The sequence below is a fragment of the Tachypleus tridentatus genome, chromosome 10 (assembly GCF_004210375.1).
Source record: "Tachypleus tridentatus isolate NWPU-2018 chromosome 10, ASM421037v1, whole genome shotgun sequence".
NCBI lineage: Eukaryota > Metazoa > Arthropoda > Merostomata > Xiphosura > Limulidae > Tachypleus > Tachypleus tridentatus.
In genome coordinates, this window is record NC_134834.1 from 165,376,477 (window position 1) to 165,401,800 (window position 25,324).

The 25,324-nt window shown below is 34.8% G+C and overlaps 1 protein-coding gene across 2 annotated transcripts in view; it reads right to left on the minus strand.

Moving 5' to 3' along the window:
* Positions 1-25,324, minus strand: part of LOC143230847 (GTPase-activating Rap/Ran-GAP domain-like protein 3) — a 390,350-nt gene that overhangs the window by 115,355 nt on the left and 249,671 nt on the right. For both annotated transcript variants that reach the window (XM_076465094.1, XM_076465093.1), the window contains one exon: positions 3,400-3,469. In XM_076465094.1, the coding sequence (XP_076321209.1) occupies positions 3,400-3,469 (70 nt within the window). The remainder of the gene's footprint in view (positions 1-3,399; positions 3,470-25,324) is intronic.

Here is a 25,324-nt window from a genome sequence, read left to right on the forward strand (position 1 = left end):
AAAGCACAGTAACAGGAGGGGTCAATAAACTTGAAAGTAGAACCATAAATACCAGACTACTAGCATTTATTTTAAAAGTATTAAACATAATTATCTATAATTATGGTTAGGATATAATATAACCTTTTACACCATTTTTCATTCTACAATGTGTTCACATCTCTCATGACAAAATATTATTTAACCTAAATAACGATATCTTGGTTTTAAACGCAATCTGTAAAACTGTTTTAAAGAGGTATCTCACTAGAACTGTAACCTTCCGTTGCTTCTTACTGTTATTAATCATTTTATTATTACTACAATTAATTCATTCAGTGTCACACGTTTATAACAATTAATTTTTCTAAGGTGTTAAGAGGTTTACTGTGGTACCTGAGTTTGGTATTTTTACTGTCATATTTACTGTAGAAGAAGATGCAGCAGGCAGGTGTGCACAGCAATGCCACAGAGTAAGAGAGAGAAGCAATAATGTGCAAGAAGGAAGGACAGTGATGAGGAGAGAGAATTATCAGTTGAACATCAACATCTACCTGATACAGAGGTAATGAGGCAGATTTCACAGAGTTAGAAGGGTCAAAAAGAGATGATTTGGAAAATACTTCACATCAGCCAAATCCAAGGTTTATTGTAGACCAAATGTTCATAAACAGGATTGTACATTTTCAGGTGCAATGGTTTGAAGCCTTTTTCTCGTTTCACTACACTCCTTGTTTAAAAGGGGTGTTATATTTTTATTAAATAACGGATTGTTTTGTTTTGAGACAAAAAGTCCCTGTTTGCTAAAAATGCTGAGCCTGCATTTTTGTCTGTAGATTTTATAAATAGGAAAAGAAGTCCCAGAAAGGGTTTTAAAGCATGCTGATTATCAGTTGCATAATGTAGTAGTAATAGCTCATGTTCAGGAGGCAAACCTAGTAGACATCTAGCAACAGGAGGAAAAGCCTTGTCTGTTGAAGACTGAAAACAAGGTGCAGTCTTGGCGTGGTAAAACAATGATTTTAAAGACCATGAGGAGAAGGAGAGATATCCTAAACTCTCTATATTATTGACACAAAATCAAGATTATATCTGCCCGAAAATCCAAAAGTAGGTCATGAGTTTAATGAACAACTCAACCGTGACAGATATTGCAGAACAAATCAGTTCTCTGCCACTGCTGCAATGTTCAGTGATCATTAAGGGAACACAAGATGCACAAGTCAGCATGTTTTTGCTACATGGACCAGGAACTGATGCTATATAAAGAATTTGTAAGTTTTTATAAAATATATTCAACAACAGGACAAAGAATACCTACAGTTGCCACTGATGTCTTACTGTGTCTCAATCAATCCCTTTCATGGGCAAGCATATTACGGTGATACAAATATGCTGGGCTATTACTCTAATGCACAGGCTTTTCCCAGAAAAGAACAACAATTAGTTTTTATATCCACAGTTGTCCTCATTATGCAAATCTCATTACTCAGACTGCTTGCACAGCGTCTACTGTGATTCGTGATCCTTTATATTGTTGGCTTCACGGCTTGCGAATTTAAAATAATGTGTCATTTCATAACCTAACCATTCGATCAGTGCTAAACTAGTATGATCCAGTGTTGCTTAGTTCGGAAACGATGACTTTAATGCATAAGATTCAGCAGCTAAAGCAAATGAACTTCTGGAAAGATTTTAGAAGAAGAAAACGGTTCTAGACTATTCCTCGCCACTTAAGTGATAAAGAAATTAGAGTGTATGAACGTCTCATTGCGAAAGAGAACATAAACCGTTGCTAGAATGTTTGATGCAGTGGTTTGGTTGTGTCAAAACCTCTCTTCAAGAAGAAAGAACAGCATAAAGCTTTAGCAAAGCTTATTGTGAAGGAACAGAATCAATCAACTCCTTGAAAATCCAACCAATTTAAATGGCACATGTAAGAAAACACCTAAATGATTTGCTGGTGAGGCTTTTGTAAATGTACCAACATTTCCTTTGAGGTACTACGTTGCTAAGTACTACAATATACTAGACATTGTAGATGTGCTGTTTAGAGAGCTCTTCGGTCAGAGAGGACTGGAGAGACTGACAGCGCTGACTAGGAAACCATTAGATGTGTAGTTAACCACATTCATCTCAAAATACGTTTACGATTTCAGTACCAAAGCTGTAAAAATTTTGTGGGGCATATTACACGAGGTTCGTGGCCTCCTTGAACAGGTTGAAACCATTGTGATGTTACTGTTAGTTACTTGTTCCTGTCTATTTTACTGAAGCGGAAAGGAGTTTCACTGCTCTTAGAAGGCTTAAGACCCGGTTTCGTAAATCTGTGAAATAATGTTGCCTGAAAGATGTAGCCATTTGCTACTTTTATCAAAAAAAACTTGATCACGTGGAAAATAAAACTCTCTGTCAGCAATTTATTGCTGCAACTGTCCAGTGCAGGAATATGTTAGGATTTTTCTTTTATAAAAACATGGAAGTTCTTGTTGTCTACTGGTTGGCAGAGACGACTTGAAATTTAAATATACAGTAGGTTAAACTATGGCGAAAGAAAACGAAATACCTTGTCAGAATTGCATTGTATTGTGTTTTCTTCTTAAGACAAATACAGTTACGGTACTGAATTTTGTTGTTGTTGTCTTACACTGTTAATTACGTTAATTTTGTTTGTATACCAAAAAAAGGAATTTTTGCAACAAGGGAACCATCCTTGATATTGCCATATTAGGTAACTTCATATCACAAAAATAATATTTATATAAGTTGAAGGAAATGAGGAACCAACACACATAAGTTTTTACAACAGGCGAAATAAATGTGTATTAATTCATTTTCTTCAACTCACATAAATATTATTTTTGTGATATGGTGTTACACAATATATTATCTGTACCACTCTCTTATGGTATATATTAAACATATTTTGCACAATATTTATTTGTATTAACATATTAACAATAACATGTTTCATTCCTGGTTTTTACCAAAGAGTAACATTTTCAACTAAAGTTTATATTGTATAAATAATTAAGTTAGCAATTTGATTTCCCCAAGTAACCCTAAGTATCACTGGTGTAAGAGTTATTACTTTTTCATAAGTTGCGTTTACAACTAAGCTAACACTATGCAAAGTGTAATATGGCAAACTGGCTCTGTTGAAAATTTTAAAATATTGATGTAATTTATATTCAATGAATATTTTGTATTAATATAAGATTAAAAGGGAAGAATATTAACGAACGAATACACTTTTATTTGTTTTTTTATTTATAGAATACCCTGTTTCATATCAGAGTCTCACGGAATGTCCGACTCCCCAACTTTTGAAACAAACATTTCGCCCCTGAAATACCACATATTTTAATAAAAAAAATAACTTCACAAATACTTTTAAATCACTAGATAATAATCACCCACCATCTCCACAGATCCATAATGGCGGCGACTGAAGACTCCACGGCGCGAACCAAGATCAGCTGATGATGAGCTGTAGGTAAAAATATACTTAAATCAAAACATACGGACGTATTCTCGTCTTACACATTTATGATACATACTTATTTTATGAAGGTATCGTATCATAATAAAGTAACAGTCTGACAAAAACTCTAGAGAATAAACCTCGTCTATAAATATACATATTATAAAAGGCACAAAAATTTCAATCTGCGAATAAAAAACACAAGAAAAACAGAAAACGTAACGATCGTAGTGTTTTGTCATGTGTTTATATAATAATTTATTATGCATATATATAGAACTTATAGTATTCCCACTAATTAAGGATATAATATAACAAAGAAACTGAGAGCAAACCAAATACGGTATATATGGCTATTTTTATAGCGTTCCATGATAACATATTGTATATATACTAACTGTGTGTATACCGCGATTACAAATGATGTACACTGCAGCAGTAAGTTTAATTTTTCGCCACTTACAACAGTCTGTTTCACGCCTCTTCTTTATTTAAGTGCTATACAAACTACATTTTGATTCTCTACATATGCTGGTCGTCTTCTCATAAAAATCAACAACACTGAGCTCTACAGGCCTAGACCAGTGAAACAAAACATATACTTGTTTGTAGAAACTCTTGAATAAGAAGACATACAACAAGAAATGTGCAGGATTAATACAATTAGTTTTTGTTTGACAGCAAATGTAGTGTTTGTCATCCGAAAACAAATATCCGAGTTAGTTTCTGTTTTGGTATGTGGTTCAACAACAACAACAACAAGAGAAAAAAGGTCTACCATTCTCTCTGTTTTAACGATTTTTAACCATGCATTTCATCAAGCAAACGTTCAGACACATACACAAGAAACTAAACAGTAAGAAATATCAAATTAAAGACTGATGACAAGTTATGATTCGTATTATCCTTTTCTCTTCTAAACAATAGGGGTGTATGTTATTATCAATATCTATCTTCAAAAGAGACAAAATCACAATAAAAAATACAGATAAACAAGTTAATACGCGTGTCTAATTGTAAAATAAACATTTCCAACGTTTCGGATAAGTATATAACACTCGTTTCAAATAAGTTAAGTGAGTAAAAAGTCTTGTAATTGCAGATCCGCGAAGCAAGTTTGTTAAAATGTTGAAAATAAATATTAATAAAACATTTCTTTTTATTATAATAAAATTGCCCTAAAATACATTGCATTCTTTTGGTAGAAATTAAGACATATTATATGATTACTGGAACTACACAAATTGGATTTAAGAATGAATAATTATGAATAAATACATATATAAATATAAATACAAATTTTTATTTGTCAAAATGATTTAGATAACTAAATACACACATAAATATATACATATACATACCGACGCTAATACGTATAATTCAGCATACAATTGTAAAAAATAGACAATTAATACTGACTGCAACGTGTTTCCTTGCGAGGGGAAATGTTTCATCGACTTTTGTTAAAAGATATTTTAAACATAGAAATAGCTGTTAAGTAGGTTGATCTACGAAGAGGTTTCTTATTTTTTTTGCCTGTTCGTTACGAAGCACAAAGTTACACAATTGGTTATTTGTGCTGTTACCGGTTCTTAATGTTACAAGTTCTCAGACTTACCGTAGAGTCACCAGAGGTGAGGTTTGATCTTAATTGACGCAAAAAAAAAAAGAGTTTAAAACAATTTAAATAAGTTTCTGATTAATTTCGTGAAGAATATGCATATTTACTTAAAACATGGGCCCCGGCATGGCCAGGTGGTTAAAGCACTCGATTCGTTATCCAAAAGTCGCGGGTTCTAATTCCCATCATACAAAACATGCTCTCCCTTTCATAATGTGACGGTCAATCCCTCTATTTGCTGGTAAAAGATTACCGCAAGTGTTGGTGATGAATGGTGATGACTAACTGCCTTCCCTCCAGTTTTACACTGCTAAATTAGGGACTGCTAGCGCAGATAGCCCTCGCACAGCTTTGCGCGAAATTCAAAACAAACAAACACACACAGATAGACATTAACGCTATCCAACCCAAGATAAAAAGTCAAACTGATGGAATCTCTTTGATAATAACATACCACCCCTCAATAAATCCGTTACAAATTTACCTATGAATGACTCCACAAACGTTGAAATATCCATTACAACTCGTTTGGTTTGTTAGCTATTATTGTTGTTGTTTTGATCTTTAGCGGAAAGTTATACAATGGACTATCTACGCTCTTGTCCACCTAGTAGTATCAAACTTAACGTTGAGAGCCCGCAAATTTACCACTGTCCCACAAGGAGATAAGGCTCTTAGAAATTTAACAAAAACTTGAAATATTTCTTAGTACTATCGTAGCAACAAGACAACAATTTGAAATCAGAATAATAAAAATAATTGCCAAAGCTGCCCAGCTGTTACAAAGACACCACTCCCCAGTGGCTCAGCGGTATGTCTCCGGACTTACAACGCTAAAATCCGAGTTTCGATGCCCGTGGTGGGCACAGCACAGATAGCCCATTGTGTAGCTTTGTGCTTAATTCAAAACAACAATAAAAGACACCATACACACAAAATGGTCTTATTTCCGTATTCCATGTTAGAAGACATTACATTTGTACATGAGAATTCTTCGTCTACTATTTCCAGTACAGCAGATTTAACAAAATATATTTTGGATGGACAATCCAGTCCGTAAACTCGATCATCAATTCCCCCAGCATTTTAGACAAGCTTTACCCACCTCCCTGTTTATAAGCGCTTAAATTCTTCTGACCGCAGTGGTATTTCCTATAGTACTTGTCATCAAAATACGGCTCCCAGAATATTCAAAACAAGAAAACCTTTTACCGTGTTTTATATTCCAAATAAACTGAAGTTCCTTCATATCATCAATGAAAAATATCCTATCTAAAAGTAATATTTTCATTAGGTTTTGTTAACCGAACATTTTATTTACGATATCTTTTAGTTATTTATGTGTTCCTCTTTAACAATGGTCAGTTAAAGCCTTTCCCTCCAAAACACATGTCACACACCATTTTACTTGTTTACTTTATCTAGTTCTTTGTTGAATTACTTCTGACGAATTGTTGGATTTATTGTTACCAAACTTGACACATTTTCTTAGAGTTCACCGGACGTGACATTAAGATATGATCCTCCTTTGTTACTATCCTGAAGTCTCATTGTCTTCTCCTCCGTACGGGTACTTCAAGGAATAATAATTATTTTTCAATTTGTTTTGTATTTAAGCACAAAGCTACAGAAAGGGATATTTGTGCTCTACACACTACAGGTACTGAAATCCGGTTCCTTCCAGTATATGTTTGTAGATATACTGCTGTGCCACTGGGGGCAATTATTAAAATCCGGTGTGTATAGTTTTAATAAGTATTTAATTTATTTTAATTCCTGTTTAAAAGGCTGTGTTGTTTTCTTGAGGATTTTAATATATTTACAAGAAACATTCAATAAAAGTTTTGCAAGCATGTTACACATGATGGTAGTATGTAATAGTATGTAAAACAAACATTATTTCAACATAAGAAGATTCCACTATTTCCAAAATATGGTTGAAATAACAATGAATTTAAGAACATAATGTTTTTAATGCTTGCTTATTGATCTTTACCAATAAAATTACCTTGAAAATTGGTTGTTAGGTTAGTGTCACAGAAGCGATGTTAAACTATATAATGTGAGATTCTATAAGCGGAACAGATGCCACTATTAACACTTCCAAGTGCTGGAAAGAGCAACTGAAGAGCCAAGATCTAGCTTGAACACTCTTTGCCATGCAGCAAAGTAAAGCTCGGCTCTCACAAATAGAGAACACAGAACATGGATTTACTTCAGCTGTTGTACATGGACAGTTAGTTATGAGTTCAGTAAGATGTTCTGTACTATGTACTGTAGCTGATAGTCCTCAAACATCTATGACAAGAAATTCTTGAAACTTTATATAGCATAAACAGTAAAAGGTATCAAATATTACAAATAATTGTGCTATCAACCAACAGCAGTTCTTTCGGCCATGTTTGAGTAAAATGTTCAGCATTGGTGTTTCTATGGCGTGTGCTATCTAGAGAAATTATTGTTACAAGAAGGAGTACGCTTCAATAGAAAGTTGTTAAACTTGCTTCAGAAGGATATCTCAAAATATTGCCTTCCAGAGTCAAAGAGTGGGTGAGGTCACTGGTACATGGTTATCGCAGTCTACTGTTTCAAGAAGTGGACCAAGACCAAGGATTATCCACTAGTCGATACACGATCACAATCCATAGTTGATGTGTTGATGAAGCATTGGATATCGTAGTCGGAAGCACTGGAAAGATCCACATTGAGCAGAGAATTGATTTCAACATCCGACTGTTCTTTGAGTTGAGTAAATTGTTAGATAAGATGAAGATGCTCACTTTGTCAGAACAGGTAATAAAAACTACAAGTGATCGCTTACCAGACTGAATCAGCTGAGATGACACCTGCCGTTATGATGGCATACAGAGCAAATGAATAGAGAGAAATAAACAGGCTGTTTGCCAAACATACTCATGTTCAGGAGGAAAATTACACTCCTTGTTAGCGCGACGTGTGGTTCCTCCTGATGAGTAGGTGTTTCACAGTGTTCACAGAAATACATGATGAGGATAAGGTATGTACTGATAAATGTGTAAATGTGCACGAGTTTGTCTGTCAACAGTTTGAATAGGTCACTCACTGATGGAAGAAATGTTAAGAAATGACTTCAGAAGAAAAGTCATACTATTGTTGTAACTGGGCCTGACAGTAGTACATATTAGCAGCATTAGAAGCAGCTTGGATCAAGCAGCACTCATCTGATAGATTGGTCTATTAATGTACAAATTACAGTGAACATGAGGTCTGCAAAAGAGCATGAATAAAATCCACGTGTCACATGTCATACACTGAGATGATGTGAGGTTGAGATACATAAGTTGGAAGAGGATGTGAATTTTGTCTCAACTCATTACGACTCATCTGTTGAGGAAAAAGAGATGAATTGTACATGATGAGCCAGTTGAGGAAACAATGAAGTTAAATCAGGCCTCTGATCAGTATGAGTGGGACTAAACAATTACCAAGAGCTAGAACAGTCATTAGGCTAAGAAACCAGTTACTGAAATGAAGTGGCATTTCTTGCTTTCAAAACTATCAGATGGTATACCAAGGTATATATATATACTACGCTATACAATTGTCACTCGAGAGTCGAGACAGTTCGTGATTGTAAGATTACTGACTGAAAGTAAGTAGTCTAGTTTTCCAAGCTATCAAAGTGAGTTTCAAAGTACAATGCATATATTACATTACTGGATTTTTATTTCATAACCAAAACTAAATACGCTGAAGCTAGTGGATGTAATGCTTAGCTTGCACAACTGGAGGTAACAGCTAGAAGTTTAAAAGCATAGTTGAAAGGTAATGTGCAATTCTCATGTTTTTATCTATCATATGGTATTTTGTAAAATAATGCAAGTACTACATTTTACTATCTCCACTTCATTTACTTCATAACATAAGATGTTATGATTATATGGTTGAAAAATCGGTGACTGCAAGGGCTTTGTGATTTTCTGATGTGAAATATCTTGCAGTTTCTTAGAAAATCACTAACTGATCTAATTAAATGGCAAGAAATCCAAACAGCATACTATCCGGAACTCGCGAAATCCAAACAGCATACTATCCGGAACTCGCGAAATTATTTCTTATTTACACTCTACATGCACAGATTGTAAGTTGACATTTTGTAGTAAAAGCACTAGTATTAATCTTGGCTGACAAAAAGTTTAGCTAAAATTCTTATTTTGTTGTTCTACAAATGATTATTTTATCATCTCTGAACCGAAAATGAGTCAAGTTTGATGGGTCTGAAATAGTAGCACATTACAGAACAATTGATACTGAGACTTTGATAAGGAAGGTAATATAAAAAACGGTTATCATAGGCAGTCTGTTATGAGCTGGTGCAGTATGTGACAATGTGTAATTCTACTATATGTATATGACAATATATTTATAAAACTAAATATTGTGTGGTATCTTATACACATATGAACATTACATAAATTCATTCACAAGTATTGTATAACATGATTGAGCCAATTATATAAACGACACAGCATTAAGCAACAAGTGGGGGAAGCAAAGAATTTGTTCTAGGATATTAAGAGTTTTGATGCGAAGTCAAATGCGATAATTAACTTATGTCGAATGTTTTAGTTTTGACATCGACATATAGTGAATTTTCATGGAAGAGGTAAATGTAACAAAGTACCACATGCTATGTCTCAGAGGAAACACATTTTTATCCAATGTTTTAACAATAATTAGTGCAAAATATTTCATTAAAATCAAACTGAAGTATTTATAATTGTATGAAACTAAAAGCAGTTTGTAAAACTTACATACAGTAGCTTATATATCATAATGAACATAAACATAGTGCATTCCGTGTTTTGTTTTGTTGTGAAAATATCTTTTCATTCATTTATACTGAAATATTTTTAATAAGCACACAGTCATGCTAAACATTCTATTTAAGGAGCTTCATTACAAGTTGCAGCATTAAAACACAGTTGTAAGTGTATTAGGGACAACAGAAAGTAAGAGTCACCTGAGTGAAAATGTGTAGGTCACGTTAAAATAGTGTTCAACTTGTAAGCCGAAGAAGACCACTAAGATAAACAATGTAAACACTAGTGGATTCTAATGTTCGAAGGCAGGGGCTGGTATCACCTGACCTGGTCAGCCTCTTGTATATGGGAATCAGTTTTACGGTCTTGACCCCATTTCTTCCTACCAGAACTGAGTTCCATACATACGGTAAACAGACAGCAAGAACAGTAGTGAGGTTGGATTAGAAAGTAAACTTTGTTGTCTGTTGTCAAGTAGGGACAATAGAATGCAGCACAGTTACAGATATTGATCTTACAGATATCTAATGAAGCTTAGGTATTAGGAAGTCCAAATGCATCACGGATGCATCTTCTGTAGGCATAATAAGACATGCTTACATGCAAATCACATAAAAATATTTTGATCAAGGTACAAAGTTACGACCATTTCTAAACGATTTTAGAGCAGGTTATGGTTGTAACCAAATATTCATAACTGTTTTAAGCTAAGCAGTCAAACTTTTGACTATTTGAAATACACATGAAATTGTTTTTCAGTGTGGTCTTTTGCAACTTATTATCAGATTCTAGACTACTCTCACATTCTTTATATTCTATAAGCCAATGGTTATCCTCCATCGTTGCCAATTTCCCAGATTATCTGACATGTATTATAGATCACTTCTTTGATGATGACCAGTATGCCTAGGAGTTTTCCCACTGCATTGGAGGTGATTATACTGCTGAACATTGTATTCTAAAAACCAGCCTGACCTTTACCATGACTGAGCCTATAAACGAAGATGTATTGCTAGATGACATGGTGGAGCTTAGTGTATTTGTTGGAAGGCTCAACCTCCTCCATTGACAACAGAATGTATTGTAGAAGTCAAGCGTCCACTGGATATTTTAACGATGAAGATAATTAAAACAATAAATATTTCATGGAACTCTGAAAAGCCAAATCTCCAAGTGGAACAGCAACTGTTCATGCTGCTCCTCTTAATAAAGCTCAAGGAGGAACCTGTGATTAGGCCAAAATGAAATGAGTACTGCTTGTGAATCGTCAGATTGAATTGTGAAACATCACGACTAATCCATATTAGTAAAATATCGGGACATAATGAAGACCACATTGGCTAATTGTAAGACTACAGCCACGATCGAGGATCTACTGCTGGGGTAATACGAGGGGGGGGGGGATGAGACTCGTGCCGAATTTGGATGAGTTGAAAAGGTGTATGACAACATTTTAGGGGCAAAGTACATCCACAAACTTGATAAAACCTTTCTGGAGTTTAAATCCTCTTGAGAGTTCACAGGATTCGGGAAATTTGGATTGACATCGGTCCCCTAGATGATGCCAGTTGTTATTGTGGTTCTAATCACTCAGTCTGTTGGCACGTATGGTGTTAATAACCAACACATGCTAGAGCAGTTCTCACATATACACAGCACTAACAAGAGACGGCCCGGCGTGGCTAAATGTGTTAAGGCGTTCGACTCGTAATCCGAGGGTCGCGGGTTCGAATCCCGGTCGCACCAAACATGCTCGCCCTTTCAGCCGTGGTGGCGTTATAATGTAACGGTCAATCCCACTATTCGTTGGTAAAAGAGTAGCCCAAGAGTTGGCGGTGGGTGGTGATGACTAGCTGCCTTCCCTCTAGTCTTACATTGCTAAACTAAGGACGGCTAGCCAGATAGCCCTCGAGTAGCTTTGCGCAAAATTAAAAGACAAACTCTCAAGAGATAGCTGCCACGTGAATCAAAGCTAGGGAATTCTACAGTCAAGAGGAAGACCAGCAGTATTGGAAGGAAACGCCCCCTCCCCCCCAATCACAACGTAAGAAAGAAATTACTGATTGCAGGCTAACCTTGAGGACAGTAAGAGCATTTTAATAAAATATCGGGTCATAGTGAAGGCCACAATGGCTAACTGTAAAACCACAGGGTTAAAACGAGGGAGAAGCTGAGACTCGAGCCAACTTTGAACGAGTTGTGAAGCTATATATTTTCTAACTTAAAAAGTATTGTATATGTGTGTATATGCATGCATTTTGTCTTGGTTTTTATTTCATTGTTTTGCTATTTAGACCTTAATACAACGTATAACATTCTTGATAAACCTGATATAGAGGAAGGAAAGAAAATTAATGTGTGCAGTTTTTACATAACATAAGATATAGAAAATCTATAAAGTTGATTTCATTCAAACTGATTTTGCTCCTTTGTTGTTTTTTTTTAGAGGTGATACTTGCACATAGGAGTGTGCAATAACATAGATGACAGCAGTGCTCTTGACTGGTGTGAAAAATAATATATTGAGTGTATGGTATCTCGTATGTAAAATAAGAATGACCAGTCGCATTAGTATTGCTATTTCCTTTGGATAAAACAGCTATTCTTATTCGAGTAAGAAAAATTAGATTTAAAAAGTACCACATAGGGCCTCATTTGAGTTTGCTGAGAATGAAACAATTTGAGGAAAAAACAGCAACAGTTGATCAATTCATGAATCCAATAGAAGGTGGACGAACAGTGTCTAGAAAGCAAGTATGCATTACACATCCTGTCCGGTAGTGTACTTCGTCTCTTGAACTTAATTTGTTTAGTTGAATTCAGCAGACTCAGAATGGTCAGTAGATAAAGGCTCTCGACTCGTAATCTGAGAATCGCTGGTTCGAATCCCAATCACGCCAAAACATACTCGCCCTTTTAGCCTTTTACCACTCTTTGTTGGTAAAACAGTAGCCCAAGAGTTGGTGATGGTGGGTGGTGATGACTAGCTGCCTTCCCTCTAGAGTCTAGACTTACACTACCAAGTCAGGGGCGGGAAACGCAGATAGCCCTTGCGTAACTTTTTGCGCGACAATTCAAAAGCAATAGTTAATTTCAGCGATATTTCGTGATTTATCTCACCAATCCATACGTTATAAATCAACCGACCTAATACTCTTCGGCGAAATCTATGTCAACTAAGTTTATCGCTGATGTCGCTATACGAGATCTTGCTGTGAAAAGCCTCACAATTATTCAAACCAATCTGAATTTAAATTCCACATTGTTTGACAATCAATTCAAATTAACTATAGTGTGTCATTTATCAGCAGTCCTTCCAAAGTAACCCGAAGCAACCGACAAACGTCAAGATAAATCATCCTTCGTTGTTCCTTTTGTCGATAAAAGCACATAACTCACTAATCTAGAATATGTTATTCGGTATAAGTCTCTATAGCTATTAATATTTCCAACCTGTAATATTAAATTTCGAACATATATCGAAAGCATAATATTTAATAACGACAAGGTTTGAGATGACGACCTGAACAACATTATTTCCTCAGATTCAGATTTTATCAGCTATCCATACATTTGTACATTCACTCAATATTACTTTGCTAGAAATCTCAACATTATTCAAAATGAAGATTCAAGACGTTTCATAAGTAAGAGAACTAAGTTTTGTGGATATCGGATAATTAACTAGAAACACACTGAAAACGTTTTGAAGAATCCGGTTAAACTTCTAACATCAACTTGTAGTTGAGACGAAAAATAAATCCTAATCATATTTCATTATGGATTGAACGAGTAGAATAAATATTTATGATTAACTATGCCCCTAAGCGGCACATCTGCGGACTTACATCGCTAAAAACCAGGTTTTGATACCCGTGGAGGGCAGAGCACAAATAGTCCATTGTGTAGCTTTGTGCTTAATTACCAACAAACAGTGGTTAACCACAGAATGAGTTTCACGATCAACTTTGCGCCTACTAGTGTCACATAAATAATTCATCAAAAAAGAATTATAAAATCTTTATTTGACGAATATTTCACAAAAAAGTAGATAAATCAACTGATAACCCTATATGTTAAAGATTTACAATATTACTACAGTATTAAATTTTGTAAGGAATTCGGTTACAATCTTCAAACACAGGAACCTGCAGGTTATGCAAAAGCCAATATAAACGAAATTATCACACAGCATAATATAATTCTAACAGAACTTGCAGCAGATAGAAATAATAAAAATAATGTAATTCACAAGTTATTCTGGATTTCTAAGCCTTCAAAAAAGCCACCACAATAAATGGTCCTAAGTACAAAAAAAAAAAAACTTTTAAAAAATATTATAGTATTATAGTTGCACCAAGAACGACCCAGTGGTTAGCTTGCCGGAATATGGACTGAAGATTCTGTGGCTTGCCAAGACTTTAAAAACAACAACAAAACGCATTTTGTAGCCGTGAGTGCGTTATAAGAATGGCGGTCAAATTTCTCCATTAGATTAAAGTAGACAATGAGTAGCGTTGACTAGTTGCTTTTCCTCTAGTCCTGGCCTCCAGCGGCATGTCTGTGGACTGACCATGCTATAAACCGGGTTTAAATACCCATTTAGGACAGATAGTCCATCGTGTAGCTTTACGCCTGACTCGACTATATAAGACACAAACATGTTGAAAAATATAGTATGTATCAAAGATTTTTCATTATGCTTACAAATTCTTTTGTCTTATACATACAAGACCCAACCTTGTCAGATGTTCTTTGGATAAAGGCCGAGAACCCCGACCAGCGTGGACATTAAACTGATAACTTATGGCAGAGTGTCCTTGGGAGACTGTTTTGCGGTTTTGCTAGTTACTCATAATTTACACTAGTTATTATATTGTGCAACTTTTATTAAATAATTTTATCAACTTGTTGGTAGATGTTATTATTACAATGTATTGTAGGATTAAATAATAATAGGTATTAGTTTATGTTTCCCGTGACGCAAAGTATATTTGCTTTGGATTTCGCGCAAAGCTACACGAGGGCTATGTGGGCTAGTCGTTCCTAATAAAACAGGGAAGGTAGCTGGTCATCACCATCCACCACCAACTCTTTGGCTACTCTTTTACCAACGAATAGTGGGATTGACCGTCACAGTATTACACCCCCAAGGCTGAAAGGGCGAGCATGTTTGGTGTGACAAGGATTCGAATCCGCGATCTTCAAATTACAAGTCGAGTGCCCTTAACCACCTGCCATGTTGGGTCTGTAAAATAAGACCAAGTTGCACATTGATGGCGCAAAGGAAATACGAGCTTTTGTTTTCATGGTAAACCGTAGGACAAAAAAAAATTTTTAAAGCAGTATCACTTAAATATTAAAGTTTAACGTTACTAAAAATCAATCTCTTACGTTGTGTGCCTGGTTTATTCTCCTCATGATACAGTTACTTCTTCTAAGTAATATTAAGGATTCTAATCAATCTAGTTCATTTCAAGCTATCACGTGTAACAGCAGATGATGACACGACACACACAGTTCTCACTGTCCTCAGACTTCTAGCTAACCCTAACCTCAGTGCTTCGTCAGTCAAAGGATGACGTTTTCCTTTTATAAACCGTTATGGTTTTCACTGAACCGATTCCTTGGAACCTAATTTTTTGTGGCTTTTTTATGCCTCCATTTTGTCATTTTCTTTTTTTGACCTATACACGTAATAAATCATTTTTCTTGGTCTTAACCTGTGTAGGAAAATTATTATTGGTCTTAACCTGTGTAGGAAAATTATTATTGGTCTTAACCTGTGTAGGAAAATTATTATTGGTCTTAACCTGTGTAGGAAAATTATTATTGGTCTTAACCTGTGTAGGAAAATTATTATTGGTCTTAACCTGTGTAGGAAAATTATTATTGGTCTTAACCTGTGTAGGAAAATTATTATTGGTCTTAACCTGTGTAGGAAAATTATTATTGGTCTTAACCTGTGTAGGAAAATTATTATTGGTCTTAACCTGTGTAGGAAAATTATTATTGGTCTTAACCTGTGTAGGAAAATTATTATTGGTCTTAACCTGTGTAGGAAAATTATTATTGGTCTTAACCTGTGTAGGAAAATTATTATTGGTCTTAACCTGTGTAGGAAAATTATTATTGGTCTTAACCTGTGTAGGAAAATTATTATTATATTATATACTTGTCAGAAAAACACTTTTATTTCATAACAAAAATCTCAGTACGTAGTGACTTGTGTTGTTAATAGAAATATAAAATGTAAGATAAATATCGCGATTCTTAACGATGTTTCAAAACTTATAGAAATCACGCTTGTTCAAAACACACAGCACACATTACGAGTCAGTTGAACTTAATAAATTAATTAAACAATATGCCACGGTTTAACATACGAGACTTTACATTTATTTCTTTGTGGTAGGGTTACAGAATTTTTGCAATAATTCTTTGTCACCTACTAAGTTCATTTGTAAGTTTGTTATCAACAACAATAACCACACGGTCAACATCAATACAGAGAAAGTTATATAAAAAACAAACATACTCGATACGATACAATAAACGTTGGTAATAACAACGGAACATAACACATTGGGACTTTATCAACCATTTAGTACACATGGACCAGTTATTACCCTTGTTAAGTCCAGACGATGACACTATAATGACAACCACTGTTAATCACAGAGAAATCACAATATATATACTTCAAAGCAGCGTAGTTATATGTTGTACTAAACGAGTGCCCTCCACTAAAATGGGTTAGCGGCGAGTTTACGTACTTAACAACACTAAAATCCGGGGTTCGATTTCCTGCGATGGATACAGGAATAGCCCAATGTGGCTATACTTGAAAACAAATAAACCTAAACCAGTAAATTAAAAGAAAATGATATACGTTCATCAGACAACAGAAGGATGGTCGAAAGACCTCAGAACTGTCTACTGGGTTAAACTACTGTCGTATCGTATTTAGTACTGCGACACGTTTAATGTTTCCTAACAGCCTCAGGGGTCTTCGAAACAGCCACTTGTATTGTGTTTAACACGCACTGTTTTAGCTGACGAGGCTATATAGTTTAAACATTCAGCGATAAAAAGTGCTGCTGTCATGATACATCTCTACTGCTCGAGTGGATTTCTTTGTGTCACGTGCTCTTTTGTTGGCCTGGTACATTAAAACTCCGCAATACAAGTATTGATAGATTGTTGTCAATTTTGTTGTGTTAAGGAAAAGAACATGTTTCAAATTTCGTCCGTTTAATTTAAATATTAAAAAACAGAAACCAATAAAATACCAATTTTATCCTAATTCTATGAAATGGCTCCCAATGGCTCAAAGATACGTCAGAAGACATAACTATATATAAAAACAAAATGAAACGGATACCGATACCTGTGGCAGTCATAGTACAGGTAACACATTGTGTAGTTTGTAGTTAATAACAAACAAACAAATTTGAAAAACCAACAACTTCTGCCTACTGCTAAGTTACGTGATAATTAATCTCACAGTTAACTTATAATAAAAATGTACTTCAGTGAAGTTATCTTGTGACTTATTTGCTTTTATATTCAATAAATGTATTTGTGTAAAATGAAATTGTTATTTAAATTAATTCATAATTTTAAGAGTTTTACTTGCATTTCAGTCGTAAAAGGATTAACATTAGGAGATCATTCATGTTCAATACATTTTCCCTCATTTATTTCACGGCCCGGCTCACTACTCGTAATCTGAACATCACGGGTTCGAATCCCCGTCACACCAAACATGCTCCCCTTTCAGCCGTGGGGGTTATAATGAGACGATCAATCCACTATTCGTTGGTAAAAGAGTTGCCCAAGAGTTGGCGGTGGGTGGTGATGACAAGCTGCCTTCCCTCTAGTCTTACACTGCTAAATTAGGGACGGCTAGTGTAGATAGCCCTTGTGTAGCTTTGCGCGAAATTCAAACCAAAACCATTTATTTTATAACCGTAACAACGTTCTTCCACGTATTTCTTTTACTGTTTGATATCATAGCTAATTAACTAGTAAAGTATAATCTTACCATATAACGTACTGAATGTATTAATTTATGTGGTTTGATTTTCTTAGAGATACTAATACGAATCTTTCTTTCTTGGATTTTGGATTTAATTTTTGCAGATTATTAAGAATTTTCATAGCATCCAATATCTTTTTCTGAAAACTTGTATGATACTGACAACATCAACGAACTGATAAAATATATTTTTAAAAACGACACTACATAAATGTTTTTTTTTTGCTGTTGTTTTTGAATTTCGCTTGTCGTCCCTAATTTATCAGTGTAAGACTCGAGGAATGGTAGCTAGTCATCACCACCCATCGCCAACTCTTAAGCTACTCTTTTGCCAACGAATAGTGAGATTGACTGTCACATAATATAACGCTCCCACGGCTGAAAGGGCGAGCATGTTCGGTACGATTGGGATTTGAACCCGCGAACCTCAGATTACGAGTCGAACGCCTTAACCCACCTGGCCATGCCGGGACTTTACATATACTAACGAGAGATCATTTTTACTAGCAACAACAATGTAAGCTAAGCATTTATTTCCTAGAATGTACTGTATAATAATCAGATAACGTCATAATTAAGATACATGGATTCATAATTAATACGAATGCAGTCATGTGGTGCACAAAATTAATGTTTAGAGATTCAACTTCTAAAAAACTAGAACCGCTATAAATACACAATATCTCAAACATTGTAAGTGCCTAACCTCGCTCTTTCAACGTGTGAATGTTACATATTAGCATTTAATTGAAGGCATTTGTATCAGACGGTTGAAAAGAAGGGGTAGTGTTATCCATGTTGGGTATTACACTGATACATTAGCACATAACGGTATTTATACTAGAATACTGGAACAATCAAAAAGTGCAGCTCGTTTTTTGAGGGTTACAGTAAATTTTAGAGTGATCATACTGAATATTTTGCACTAAATATTAATATGACCATACAGAGCATTTTACTGTAAATACGAGTATGATCATACTGAGTATTTACAGCAAAAACTGTAAAGTAATAATAGCGTTGCTCGTGTTTTCACCGCAAACATATGGGGTATTCAGAACAAACTACTGCAACACCTAGGCTTGTTAACTAGCACCATGGTGACCTATAGAAGACACTCTAGTCTGGAGATGTTTAGGATACTTGACGCTATCATGACCTGGAGCATAAGGCAGAGAAGGGTCATGATAGCGTCGAGTAACCCGGACAATACTTTTATCACTGAAAGCTCTGGTTCCAGGATATTGCTTCTCACTCACCATAACGTCTCATCGTGAGACCTACGTGACCTACAAAGTGCCTTTTTGTATTGTAGTAAGTGTTATTCCATATTAGCCGCGATTATTAATATTTGCAACCAAGAGAGTCATATGAGAAGAAAAAAAATACATTCAGTATAGACTCTGCAATAAGACATCCTATAGTCACGACCCTGAAATTTTATGTTCTGAAATTATTTTACAAATAATTAAAAGTATCTACAAGAACGCATAAAATAAATATGTTTGTGTAAACCTGAAGTTATTGGTCAGCTACTGTACCCCATATACTCTGTGCGGGCTTCTAAACACACAGGACAAGGACAGAAAAGATTATCACGTACTGTACTACTATGTCCCATAATTATAATTCATCACGAACTATTCGAAATTACATATATAGTGGATGAAACTTATGCCTATTTGTACAAGTATCCCCTTTCTTTAAAGGTTCAGGGACAAAATGTGTATGTTTCAGAGGCTACAAAAAAAATTAATCTGCATATAAAAAGCATATATTGCAGACTAGCGCATATAAATAATAATGTTATAATATATTGTTTAGTGTCATTCAGGTTTTGGAGACTACAATATATTCTCAGCACGTACGAAAAACAGGTATTGTACAGTACCGGCAGTAGCGTACATGTTTTGGATATTACAGTAAAATACTGACATTATATACAAGTTATTTATGAAAATTTGTACAGTAATAGTAGTTTCATTCATATTTTGAGGGTTTAGAGATTAAAATATCGATATAAAAGGATAAAAGTCTAGAGACAGAGAAAGCACATAAATATAAACTATTTGTCTTTTTATTACGTACTTAAGTAATATTGGGGTTAATACATTCTTATTAAGTTTCAGTTGTTTACAAATTCGGATATATATTAAACGTGTTATGTATTTATTTATGATATATTAATAACTGACTATGATTGTTTGATTGTTTTAAATTGTCGCGCAAAGCTACACGAGGGCTATCTGCACTAGCTGTTCCTAATTTAAGAGTGAAAGTCTAGAGGAAAGGCAGCTAGTCATTACTACCTACCGCCAACTTGTGGGCTACTCTTTTACCAACGATTAGTGGGATTGACCGTCACATAATGATGTCCCCACGGCTGAAATGGCGAGCATGTCTGGTGTGGTGGGGATTTGAACCCGCGACTCTCTGACTGCCTGTTGAGCGCCCTGACCACATGCCAGCTGTAGAAGTCTCAGTGTATTGTCATACAGAACGTTCAGAGAACTAAATGTTACTGATAGGTTACAGCAGCTGTAGAATTCTCCAAAGTATTATCACACAGTATTGTATAATCCAGGTGTGGCCAAACCGTGGCTCACGAGCCACATGCGGCTCTTTGACATATAATGTGCGCCTCGCGGAAATATGTTGGCTGAGCTCCTTTTAGCATCATAATTAATATAAAAGGTAAATAAAAAAAAATGCAGGCATCATAATTATTTACCGGATATAAACTGGGAGTCCACTGGATTAAAACGTAAGTTTAATGCTCATGGTGGGTAAGTATATTTAAGAATTTAAATCTTAATTTTAATTCTAGATTTGAGTCAGTGGTTAAAGAAATTTCGGATCAGCAAGGATTACAGAGGAATTGTACTGGATCACTAATCCAGTTACCTGTGTTAAAATCATCACTAAGTAGTCAGCAGGTACTGTTGACAACATTCAGTAAAGAATTTGATACAACGACTGAAGCTAGTTTTGTTATATCATGGAATATTGCTCATGTTAAATATCCAAATTCTGATGGTGACTTTGTGAAGAAGAATATAGCTGAAGCTGTTGCAGTGTTAGATCCAAATAACACAAAACTTCAGCGACTAATATCACAAACACCAGTTTCACGCCATACTACAGAGAGACGTATTTCTCAGATCAGTGCTGATGTTGCAGGCGAAATGCAAAATGTTTTAAAGAATTCCCTTGCATTCAGCTTAGACCTTGACGAATCTACAACATACAAGACAACCCACAATTGGCGGTATTTGTTCGTTATGTTTCCTCTGATGTAACTGTAAAAGAAGAGATGTTGGATTGAGTGATACTAAAAGAAACAACTCGTAGTGTTGGCATTAAACATCCGCTTGACAGTACCTTAACAAATACTGATATTCCACGGGATGAACTCGTCAATATTGCAACAGATAAAGCACCTGCAATGGTGGGGAAAAAAGCAAGATTAATTGCACCCAAGAAAAGTGATCCCAACTTGTCCAGTGCATTATTCATCATGAACACCTGTCAACCAGATACTTCAATTACGAAGATGTTATGAAATTTCTTCTTGAAATTGTCAACTTCATGCGCTTAAATGGGAAGACCCACCGACAGTTCAAAGGTTTTATTGAAGAACTGGAGCTTAAAGATAAACCCAGTGATGCCTCTTTCTACTGCACTGTGAGGTGACTGTCAACCAGCAATGTCTTAAATAGGTTTACGGACCTGTTGAAGCCTACCATTACTTTTCTTAAAGAAGAGAAAAGATTCCATCCTCAACTGGAAAATGATGAATGGATGGAAGATCTAATCTTCCTTACTGATATAACGAATCATTTCCAAACTCTCAACTTGGCACTCCAGAAGAAGAATAAGATAGTTTCTGACCTTACTACAATTTTCAGCTTTCAGAATAAAATAATACTTTTTCAAAGAGACATATTGTCAAGGAACCTCAGTTACTTTCCTAATCTCAAAAGGAGAGTACATACATTCCCTGACATTGAAATAAAAGATCACAAACTGGAAGAATACAAAGATAAAGTACAAGGTCTGCTTCATAATTTCCTAGACAGGTTTGAGAATTTGCAGAAGCTGAAGACTTCCTCCTTCGCCTTTCTTGTAAATCCATTCATGGTTGATGTGATCAATGATAAATGTCCAATTCTCGAACCTCTGGTTACAGAATCATTTGCTGTGGAAATGGAACTAATAGAACTACAGGAGGACTTGGGTCTAAAGATGATCCATAAATCCCATTTTACAACTGAGTTCTGGAAGCAAGTTCCAGAAATAAAATATCCTGAACTGAAGAAAATCAGTGTGTGACTCATCTCAATTTTCAGCACAACATACTGCTGTGAATCACTGTACTCTGTAATGAAGTTTGTGAAATCGAAGTATCGTGCAATCCTTAAAAATCAACACCTGACGGAGTTAATTCGTACAGCCTTGATAATATATCAGCCGGAATTTCAATGGCTCACAACCAAGAGGGAAACTAGCAAGACCTCTACTAGCAGTAAATAGCCTGATAATTGTACTAATGTCTGTTTGTGTCATAAAAAATATTATAATAAGACTAAAATATTGTAAGGTGGTATCTGATTAAAATATCTCTAATTTTATTGTTTTACATATCTTCCTTCATGTTTTGACCAGATATTTACTAAGACAAATGAATATCATTAAAAATATCTGTTTTTATCCCTTTTATTTCTATTTTTGGCAGTCTCATTTTATGTCAATGAAATGCAAATTTCCATATATGTTTTAGATGTTTCCGTAGTTTATTACCGTATTAAATACACTCAACATAGTTAAAACAATAATCAGCCAGGATTTTGAAAACATTTGGTGTATATATGTGTCCTTTGTGATTATTGAAACTAATACAAATTAACAGTTTAAAAAATACATACATTAATAAATATTATTACATACATGTATTTATTGATATTTATATAAAATATATGTAAAAAAATGTGCATATCACAATAAAACCGTGTGTGTGTGATATTTGTTAATGTCTTGTGGCTCTCAAACATCTGAAGTTTGTCGTATGTGGCTATTACGTTTGCCCCTCGCTAGTACAGCGGTATGTATACGAATTTACAACGCTAAAATCAAGGGTTCGATTCTCCTCGCTGGGCTCAGCAGATAACCTGATGTGACTTTGCCATAAGAAAACACACAAACACACGCTCTTACGTTAAGCAAGTTTGGCCACCCTGGTATGGTGGTGTCAGTGATGGTTACAGCAGCTGTAGAATTCTCTAAAGTATTATCACACAGTACTGTATAGTCAAATGACTAAGTGTCAGTGATGGTTACAGCAGCTGTAGAATTCTCTGAAGTATTATCACACAGTATTGTATAGTCAAATAACTAAGTGTCAGTGATGGTTACAGCAGCTGTAGAATTCTCTAAAGTATTATCACACAGTATTGTATAGTCAAATAACTAAGTGTCAGTGATGGTTACAGCAGCTGTAGAATTCTCTGAAGTATTATCACACAGTACTGTATAGTCAAATAACTAAGTGTCAGTGATGGTTATGGCAGATGGAATTGCTAGATTTTGTTGCACAGAACTACGTGCAGAGAACTAAGAATGATACAGGAGTTTGTTAAAACAGATAGAAATTGGGCACACAGAAGCGGATATACAGTGTAATTTATGGGTAACATTAAATAAAACTGCTCAATGTACTATCACATAGAACTCTAAATGTTATGATATTTTAAAGTCGTTACAGACAGAACTGTACAACTCAAGTGTTGTGACATAAAAATATCTAACGGATTACTTCAAAGATTAAGCTTGTATCGAAGGTTACCAAAGCAATAATTAAAGAGGCTACCGTATGAATCAAAAGTAATAATGAAATTGTCTCCTGGATTTACTACAGGGAATTCTCAATACGACAAATCCATTGCAGAGATAATTGGCTCCTGGATTTATTACAGGGAATTCTCAATACGACAAATCCATTGCAGAAATAATTGTCTCCTGGATTTATTACAGGGAATTCTCAGTACGACAAATCCATTACAAAGATGATTATTTCTTGGATTTATTACGCGGAATTGTAGATACACGAAAGGTCACTGCAGATAGAACTGTCTGCTGGATTTATTACAGATAATTATGAAAAAGTTAAAGGTCACCGCAGCGAGATTTATCATTTGAATTTATTACTTCTGGTCCGAATTGCGTGTCTTACGTATGAATAACCAAAAAACGTAGTTATGTAAATTTTATACAAGTATTTAAATATTTTTTTGGATAAAATGCGACAAGAAATTGTAATATATTCAGGTTACTCAGCACTGGATTTAGTGTTTCTAAATTTGAAGTACATGTCAGCTAAATTTGCACTAGTACCAGTTACGATTATGTAAGAAATGTAAATACAAAACGTTATGTAAGTCCTTAAGCTCAGAAACTGCACGTGAATATGTTTTACAATACGCTCACGTTAATTAGGTTGGTCACAACAATTAACAAGAAACTACGGAGCTTTTAGTTGCATTGTATTTTAGGCATTTTGTGTTTTAGTATCTTCTTATTGTAATTAAGTTGATCTAAATAATTTGCGTTGGTCTGTGAAATTTAAGCAATCAAATTAGTGAGGCCTGATCATAATTAAATTAGCAAGATCCAATTATAATCAAATTATCAGCTTCCAAGAATAACACCTTCAAAGTTTATGTTTTCAGTCAAAATATATATTTAAACAATTTTCTTCTTCCATTAAACATGCAACACGAACTTTGCTTTTCTTCATTAATTTTTGTTGAATGATTTTACTGATATAAAAGAAACTCCAGAGCCCCAAATCTATTTTTCTTTTGCATACGTTCTAACTCCTTTCGTAAAGGAGCTCATTTCACAGGTATATAATTATATGGAAATTCAATAAGTGAGTATTTAATAAACTATACCTCCACCCGTAGATTAGCAGTTAATTTGCAGACTATCAGTGGTTAAAATCTGGGGTTTGATTCCTCGTGAACAGGGTGAAGATCATTGCGTAGTTTTGTGCTAAACAACAACAAAAACAATGATTACTTTCTATAACAGTGCGTGTGATGCTCTTCAAGGCAATCGATATAAATAAATTTATGAACTACTCAAAAGAGTTCTGTAGATTAAGATACATGACATACAGGTAAGTAAGTGATTAATTGCGTGCTATGATGTAGGTATATATTAAACGCGCGCGTGTCTGCGAATAATGATCTTAAAATGAAATAATATTATCTCACTCTTAACTTCCTTATAAAATGTATTTTAAAGTAAGGAAATATGAAAACAAATCAAAATGGCGGTGGAAGTATTGAGTGCAATTTTAATAAAAATAGAAAATACATATTTAGAACGTATTTGGA